Source organism: Mandrillus leucophaeus, unplaced genomic scaffold, assembly GCF_000951045.1.
Source record: "Mandrillus leucophaeus isolate KB7577 unplaced genomic scaffold, Mleu.le_1.0 Scaffold1120, whole genome shotgun sequence".
Taxonomy (NCBI): domain Eukaryota; kingdom Metazoa; phylum Chordata; class Mammalia; order Primates; family Cercopithecidae; genus Mandrillus; species Mandrillus leucophaeus.
Window position 1 is genome coordinate 424,009 of NW_012099433.1, and position 9,135 is coordinate 433,143.

General features: G+C 47.2%; 1 protein-coding gene across 1 annotated transcript; it reads left to right on the forward strand.

Moving 5' to 3' along the window:
- The first annotated feature begins 4,901 nt into the window (after positions 1-4,901).
- On the forward strand, positions 4,902-7,448 carry HTR1B (5-hydroxytryptamine (serotonin) receptor 1B, G protein-coupled). The gene has a single exon (XM_011995089.1). The coding sequence runs from the start codon at positions 5,804-5,806 to the stop codon at positions 6,974-6,976; it is 1,173 nt and encodes a 390-aa protein (XP_011850479.1). The 5' UTR covers positions 4,902-5,803; the 3' UTR covers positions 6,977-7,448.
- Positions 7,449-9,135: the final 1,687 nt, after the last annotated feature.

Below are 9,135 nucleotides of genomic sequence, written 5' to 3' on the forward strand. Positions count from 1 at the left end.
GCTCACTGCAAGCTCCGCCTCCCGGGTTCACGCCATTCTCCTGCCTCAGCCTCCCGAGTGGCTGGGACTACAGGCGCCCGCGACCGCGCCCGGCTAGCTTTTTTTGTATTTTTTTTTAGGAGAGACGGGGTTTCACCAGTCCTGGGGGTTTAGCCAGGATGGTCTCGATCTCCTGACCTTGTGATCTGCCCGTCTCAGCCTCCCAAAATGCTGGGATTCCAGGCTTGAGCCACCGCGCCCGGCCAGCCTCAACTTCTTTATCCAGAAAATGAGAATGATAATGACAACTAGTGTTATATAAGATATAAATGTAAGAATGTATGTGGAATACATAGCATATGGCTTAGTACACTGCGCTCAGTAAAGGATAATGATTCTTATTCATGAATGACAGCTAAAGAAGCAATAAAGCACCAGAGAGTGATGTCATTTTTCCTGTTTGAAAATAAGAATTTTGCTTTTCTTTGGCAAAGTAAGAGTTTTGCCTGTTCTTTATTTCTTTGAAAAGAAAGACTTCACATTTCTATTGCTTCATCACTTAGACTGAAAGACAACTTCACCATCAAATTCTTTGGTTTGGTTTTTCAAGAGAGACTTCATTTTGAACAGAACTGCTTAATTACACTGCCAACTTAAAAAAGCAAGTTGTTTCTAAGTTTGGTGGATTTATTGGCATTGTTTTTTCATTCAGATATTTCTCAGTGCCAAATCTCACTCTAAGAAAAAAATAATTCAGCACACCATACTCTATGTAACCTCTACTTACACTACTTCATAGTAGCTGTAAGAAAGAATTTTTTTTTTTTTTTAAGACCTATGTCTTCAGCCAGGAAATATGTGATTAGAACTTAATTGGGAGCTGGCTTTTCTAGTTGGAACCGGGCTATCTTTGAACCAGTAGTAAATTACTTGTTGAAAGTATCTGTTCAAAGTAGCAAAGTGTTTATTCATATGGAGATAGGTATTAAAAAATGTCTAAGTTGTATATATTTGCTCTAAGTTTTGTTTGCATTCTTCATTAAATAGAAATATGACTTACATAATGTTTGTATCCATATATAGACACATAGCAGAACTAACCAATTCTTAAGGATTAGGTTACACCAATCTAACATTTAGGGAATAAAGCACCTGCCTTCATTATTTGGTAAGACCTCAAAATTTCTAATAAAACAGACAATATAAATACCATGACACAAATATCAGGTGAAAGGCCTAATGTGAGGGCCAATGAATATGGGAAGGGATCTGGGCCTCATATGGTTTGGAAATCCTCAGAATTTGTCCACAAAAATTACATGTATATCTATGTGTATAAATGGTCATTTATCTGAACATTTTCATAGTTTCATCAAGGAAGACACAAAGGATGGTAAGAACCAAGGCATTGGGTGGACCTGATACTTTCATTGCCACCAGTCAATTCTTTAAGGACTAGTTACTGGAGGAAGTATAAGATAAACCTAGAAATGGGCCACCAGCACACATTAGGATGGTGCACACATGAGCTGGTGGTCTCCTGCTGCCCGTTTCAGAGGTGGATATGGCTGGTCATAGATGGAGGAAGCAGAATTTGAAAGAAGCAACATGGCAGACCTCCACACCAGATTTCTCAAGCGGTGGGATGTTGAGTGTGGGGTTGTATTTTCCTGTATCAAAGGAGAAAAGTGACAGAAGCATGAGTGTTCTAACGTTTTTATTTCAGCAAAGCAAAGATAAAATCAGGACTTTCTTTGCTCCTGGGCCTGGACCTCTTTTAAGAGTTACTCTCTGGATGGAAGACTCTAGGGATGCTGAAAGCAAGACTCAGAGGCCCCAGGCAAGAGAGCTGGCTAGGGCTGACTAGGGTTAGCTGACTGCTAGCTTGCATAGAGTTGAATTGCAATAAATTCTGTGAGATGTGTCTTATGGTTGCTGTAGGCAGAGTATGTTTCTCTAGACAGCGTCCAGTCTAGTTAGCGCTGCGCTTTAAACTTCCCAGCCTGCGCCTCGAATTTTGCTGCTGCAGTAGTAGGACCACATCTTTCTAGCATGGGACTAGGCTCCTCGAGGATTCATTTTTCTTTGGTTCCTCCGCAGCAGCTCACCGCTAGGATCTGGCTTTGTGTCGGCTCACAGAATTCATTTCAGTTCCAGAGTTATTCTCCACTTACTTATTCTCCACTTACTCAGCTTCTGCTGAACGTACACGTGCGTGGAATTGATAAGGGGACCACATTAATTCGCAGTTTTAGTGCCCGGTAGTCAAACCGGAGCTTATTTCTACTCAACTAAGTTTTGCTGCGCTTAATCCATCTCCACCATTTCCCTCCGCTACTGATTCCCGCCCTGCTCCTCCCCTGTCTGCTGAATTTTCCCCCAAAACTTGCCGGGAGGTTCCTTCTAGCGCTGCTGGGGACTGCAGAGCTGGCGCTTGGACCTTACCCAGCGGCCCCTACTCCGAAGGAGTGACCCAGGCACAGGCGACTTTAGAGGGTCTCTTTCTCTCTTGGGTGTTTCACACACATGCGCCTCTGTGCAAACACTTGTGTTTTATGTGTTTTAAAGTGAAAAGGGAATACTTGAAATGCGGAAGTCAGGTTAAGGAAATTGGGTTCTTCACTGAACTCTGCCAAGATCCGGTCAATATGATGGCGGTGTGTGTTTATGCAGCTCTTTACCAAAGAGGGTAAAATCAAACTCTGCCCACAAGTGGCGGATTCCTCTGGGAGTCTGGGACTCTGCGAAGCAGTGGAGGCATGGCTGGAGAAAGCCACAGGTCCCCAAACCGCTAAAGCCAAAAACCGTGTGGGGAACAAGTTTTGTTTTGTTTTTTTTTTCTCTTCCCATGCTCCTGAGCAGAAATTAAAAGAGGAAAGGTCGCATGGAGCTGGTTACATTCCTATCGGCCTTCCCCCGCTTCCCATCCGTTTAACAGTTCTCTCTAATCGTTTCCAGTTCTCCTAGGATAACGGGAAAATTGTTTCCTGGCACCCCGCACTCCCACAGGACACACCCGCAATCGTGCACACTTTTGATCCATCCTGGCCAAGGCCCCCACCTAGCGGTTTAAACTCGCCGGCTTTGCTTCCCTCTCCTATGGTTTCTAAGTGAGCGCTGCAGTTTGCAAAAATAATTGTTTATCTAGGTGGATGGGGTGGGAGGATGGGAAGGATCCCCTAAAATGTGGTGAAAATGAGACTTAAGGTTAGTGGCAAAATGCTAGGTGCTAGGACTGGAGGAGAAAAAGAGAGAAGGCAGTGCTTTTATCCTCAGGATGGCTGCTGCAGCCCAGAACGCATCTAGAGGACGTCCTTGAAGAGCTGCTACCTTAGTTAAAGGAGTACCCTCACTCTCAATGCATGGATACGTGTGTGTGTTTCTTCATAACACTTACACTACAGAAAAGTATAAGTATTAATTATTTACTTGTTCATGTAGTTATTGTCTGTCTCTTCTACAATGTAAACTGCTGGAAAAGAGGGTCTGAGTCTACTCCCACTGGCCTCCATACCTCTGGAGCCTACAAAAAATATTCAGCATAGAGTAGGCACTCTATTTTTTGTCTGCCTGCCTGGTTTAGAGAACCGGGAATTAAGGGAACTTGGGTTTCTGCTTTATTGCGTTGGAGAAAAAGCTCTTCTTTCAAAGAATCTTAATTACTCTTCCTCTAAAACTGGGTGGAGGGATCAGATCAGATAACCTTAAGTTCTGACACAGAATGATTCTCTTTAAAATATATGTGCGCTTAATCAGATGAGTTCAATTACAATGCAGTTTTTATTAGATACACTCTAGGTGCCAAAGATGGATCTAGGCTCTAGGAATTCGTAGTGGGGATCATTTAATCCTTCGAGCTGAAAATACCTTGTCCTTTCCTGGAGCTTTTCTTCACACTTTCTGATTTGCATTTCTACGCTACATTTGTTTCTGTTGAGGTTAGAGGAGAAACTGAGGACAGGGGATCGGTCCCTGGTCATGAGACCTTGGTACTGGTATTGCATGCTGCAGCTTATGGCTGACATCCCCACATACTAGTTGAAGGCAAAGGAGACACACAAGACGGTGCTGTTGATGGTTCCAGTCCTCCCCGCCGCGGTATCCCCCTTTTTTCTTGAATTCTGATGGCCTCCTTTCTAGGTGGGCTGTTGGAAGGAACATGCTCACTGGCAACTGTTTTCCAGAGGCACTGAAGCACTGAACAGCTGGAACAGGAGGGTGGAGCAGAAGGTTTAATTTCACGTACAGTTGGCTTCTGTTTGTGATACTTCTACATTTTCTCAGATAGCTTTTTCTTTTTCCCTGTTGACTCACAGTTGAGTGAAAAACACAAATTGCTAAAACTTGATGAAAAAATAGTTTTTATTGTATCAGGAGTTGAGGACGACATGAAGCCAGAGGCTCAAAGTACAAAATGCAAACATTGGGTCCTCTACAGAGATATTACTGATGCCTGCCTCCTAATCTGGGTGTGGCCCTCAGGGCTGGATACGATTTTAGAGCGGAGAGGTCAGAGACCAGGGCTTCTCCGCCTAAAACTGGCCTTCTAGGGTGGGAGTGGTAGGCGGGAGCCTAGGACCAGACTCCTGGACTAAGCCTGGGATCGTGGCTAAGGACATGGGTCTCACTGGAGGTCAGCGCAGCAAGCGCCGATGTCCGCAGAGGCGAGAACAGGACGCTCTCCTCCCCTGGCCAGAAATGCGGCTCCAGGTTGTCAGGGCTGGGAGGGGGGCCCGGGGTGGGAAGCGGGGAGATAGGGCGGTAGGACCCGGCGGGAGCTTCCTTGGCCAGGAAGGGAACGGGGCGGGGGGAAAAGAGGGAGGGAGAGAGAAAAAGAGAAGGTGATCGCGAGCCGGAGTCAGCACTCGCCGCGCCGCACGAGTTGCACTGCTCTGGCGGACCGGACCTGGACTCTATATAAGGAGCCCATCTGCTCCGTAGCTCGCACGCTCCTCCCGGGCTGGCGCACGCCGCGTCCCTCCAGCTTCCCCAGACACCTGCCCCTTCCCCGTGTGCCGCGCCAGGTCCTCCAGACCCGCGCACCCAGTGGCATGGCTCCGAGTGGTTCCCGTGGGACCGAGGTGGCGGTGGTGGCCACGCGGCCCGAGCAGCCGCAACTCCAGCCCCATTGTCCCCCCTTTTATGGCTCCGTCTCCGCGGGGCCGCTCGTCCGAGTGGCCAGAGAGTGAAAAGAGAGGGAGGGCAGAGCTCCGGCGCGAGGCGCGGCTCAGCGCTGCTCCTAGACTTCACCGCACCCAGCTCTGGCGGCCGCTGCAGCCTCAAAAAAGTGCCCCAGCTTGGGGCGAGGGGCGGGAATGCAAGATCGGGACCTCTCGCTGGCCTGCAAGCTTTGGTCTCCACACCTAGGAAACTCCTGTGGGCAAAGTCTGCAGATCCAAGAGCGTCCAGGTTAGGAGACGCTCAGCCTCAAGCAACTGGGGTAAGCCAGATCCCATTTGGTCAAAGCCTTCTCCTCAAGCAGTACTTCACCCTCCGGCACTAGACGCCTCCAGGGAGCTGAAGCGGGGCAGGGCTCGGTGGGCTAGTTCTTAGCAACCCAGGGCTAAGACCCGGTATGGAGAGGAACAACCACAGACGCGGCGTCTTTGCCAGGCGCTCTGGAAGTGCAGGGGACGCGCCCGCCTGCCTCGGCTGCCGCACCCATGACCTCTAGTTTCAGCTGTGAACCTGGGCGGAGGAATAATTGAGGAACTCACGGAACTATCAACTGGGGACAAACCTGCGATCGCCACGGTCCTTCCGCCCTCTCCTTCGTCCGCTCCATGCAAAAGAGCTGCGCTCTGGGGCTGGGGCGAGGAGAACCATGGAGGAACCGGGTACTCAGTGCGCTCCACCGCGGCCCGCGGGCTCGGAGACCTGGGCTCCTCAAGCCAACCTATCCTCTGCTCCCTCCCAAAACTGCAGCACCAAGGACTATATTTACCAGGACTCCATCGCCCTACCCTGGAAAGTACTGCTGGTTATGCTACTGGCGCTCATCACCTTGGCCACCACGCTCTCCAATGCCTTTGTGATTGCCACAGTGTACCGGACCCGGAAGCTGCACACCCCGGCTAACTACCTGATCGCCTCTCTGGCGGTCACCGACCTGCTCGTGTCCATCCTGGTGATGCCCGTCAGCACCATGTACACTGTCACCGGCCGCTGGACACTGGGCCAGGTGGTCTGTGACTTCTGGCTGTCGTCGGACATCACCTGTTGCACTGCCTCCATCCTGCACCTCTGTGTCATCGCCCTGGACCGCTACTGGGCAATCACGGACGCTGTGGAGTACTCAGCTAAAAGGACTCCCAAGAGGGCGGCGGTCATGATCGCGCTGGTGTGGGTCTTCTCCATCTCTATCTCGCTGCCGCCCTTCTTCTGGCGTCAGGCCAAGGCCGAAGAGGAGGTGTCGGACTGCGTGGTGAACACCGACCACATCCTCTACACGGTCTACTCCACGGTGGGTGCTTTCTACTTTCCCACCCTGCTCCTCATCGCCCTCTATGGCCGCATCTACGTGGAAGCCCGCTCCCGGATTTTGAAACAGACGCCCAACAGGACCGGCAAGCGCTTGACCCGAGCCCAGCTGATAACGGACTCTCCCGGGTCCACGTCCTCGGTCACCTCTATTAACTCGCGGGTTCCCGACGTGCCCAGCGAATCCGGGTCTCCTGTGTACGTGAACCAAGTCAAAGTGCGAGTCTCCGACGCCCTGCTGGAAAGGAAGAAACTCATGGCCGCTAGGGAGCGCAAAGCCACCAAGACCCTGGGGATCATTTTGGGAGCCTTTATTGTGTGTTGGCTGCCCTTCTTCATCATATCCCTAGTGCTGCCTATCTGCAAAGATGCCTGCTGGTTCCACCTAGCCATCTTTGACTTCTTCACCTGGCTGGGCTATCTCAACTCCCTCATTAACCCCATAATCTATACCATGTCCAATGAGGACTTTAAACAAGCGTTCCATAAACTGATACGTTTTAAGTGCACGAGTTGACTTGCCAATTGCAGTGGGGTCGCCTAAGCGACCTTTGGGGACCAAGTTGTGTCTGGTTCCACAGGTAGGTCGAATCTTCTTTCGCGGTTACTGGGTCCCAGCGAGGCTGTCTCTCCTGGGCAAGGGCAATGGATCCTGAGAAGCCAGGATAGTCCTGAGAGAGAGCTCTGAAAGGAGAAGTGTTGAAACTAAACGTAGAGCTTCCCTGCCCAGGAGGAGGCTCACTTCCTCCCCCTCAAGCCTCGGGCTCAGCACTGACCCCTGCGGCAGCCAATCCCAAAGGGGATTGCAACTTTTAAAAATTGATTATGGAAGGGAATCCCTGCCCTGCTTTGGTATCATGGATAATGCCCACTAGAACCAGTGTATTTGTAATTGTTGTCTGAAGCTTGTCTGAGACAGATCTACATACAGCCTGGCAGTACTTGAACTAGACGCTTAATGCCCTGTGTTTTTGGGGAGAACTTTGTGTTACAGCTTAATTTAAGAACAGTTACTTTGGCATCATTCAGTCTTCAGTTTTTGTCTATTTAAACTTGGTTGGAGAAACTTGTGGATTTGGTGCTTCAAACCCTATGAGTGGCTTGGATGGCGCAGAGAAACCTTGAAGAGTTAACAGCAAAATTCTGATGCTGAGATCTCTATTTTTATTATACTTGAAACTATATGGGGGTGGGTGGGTGGGAATGGGAGATGAGAGTGTTAAACTGAGAATCAACACCTATGATTGTTTGTTTTCTGCAGATTTGTAATTTTGTAATTCTTGTTTAGCGATGGTCAAACCACAGCTCTAACAAACAAACCATTATGTGTGCTAGTGCCAAAGTCTGCAGACTGCTTTTTTTTTCTCCTAATTTCATGTACCTGTCACTTTACACATTTAAATCCCCAGAAATGAAGGGTATGATGGGTGACTCAGCCCACACTGCTGCTATATTTCTTACTAATGCAATTGGTAAAACCGATTAGTATTGGAGATATATTGTTCCTTAACAAGAAAAGTGTCTTTATTTCTTATCCAATTGAGTGAGATGTGAAGGAGACTGATGACATGGGACTAGTTCTTACACAATTGAGGAATGGGGTGGGGGTAATAGAAGGATGTATATTTTGACTTGTAAAAAAATCTTAAAATGCATGAGACTTTTATCTGATAGTCATTTGCACTCTCCTTCCCATCTGTGATTCCTTGTGTGCTAACATATAAGGAAACCAAGAGAACTATCTCCCTTCTTCAGAAACCTTTAAAATACAGTAAGGGCTCTAAAAACGATACTGGAAAGAAAATAAACTTGTTTCTTTTTCCATTGTTGCTGTTATTGAAGTTTGGGCAGGAGAAAAGATTGCTAGAAAATGACATACAAGAACTTTAGAAAAGCTTAGTGAAGCTAAAATTGAGGCCTTTTTTTTTTTTTTTTTTTTTTTTTAACTTGCAGAACCAAACCTCAGACTTACTAAACAATCAGGAAACTGGCAAGCTTTTGACCTTTGTATATTCGTTACCAACCTGATATCTCAATGAATGTAATATCTGGAATACTTAAAATTTATCAATCTTTTCAAATTTCAAGAATACTTAGTTATTTCAAATTTCCTCTGAGAGCTCCCTAATACAGGATAAAGTCATGCAATAAAATATGAAAAAAAAATGTATATTTTAATAAGAAGTAGCCCTGAGGGATTATCTGCATGAAAAAAAATGTATATGCACAGCATTTAACATGCCAAAGAAAATTCACACTCCTTTTCTCAGAAGGCATTCTGCAGTTGATACCTTTTGTCTGCAGAAGCAAGTTGTCTTTGTGAAATGGATTCACTCCTTGCTTGAAGCTCCCCGGTCCTGTTTGTCAGACAATAAATGTATTGAACTGAAGCACACTGCTTGCCTACTGTGCAGACCTTCACCTTGGGTAATCACTCTTGAAAATATACTATTCAAAGATTCACACATAAGCTAACTAAAAAGGGGAATTTTGATCAATATTTATACCTGTCACTGGTGTGAGAGAAAATTTTAGGCATTAGATATGCCTGTACTTCTGCTGGATCCCCAAGTTTGTTTGTTTGTTTTTTGTGACATTTCTCCTATGGAGGAATGTGCATAGAGCATGGTGTTTGTTTTTATGTTATTAATACTGTGGTCTTCTGTTTATACAGCT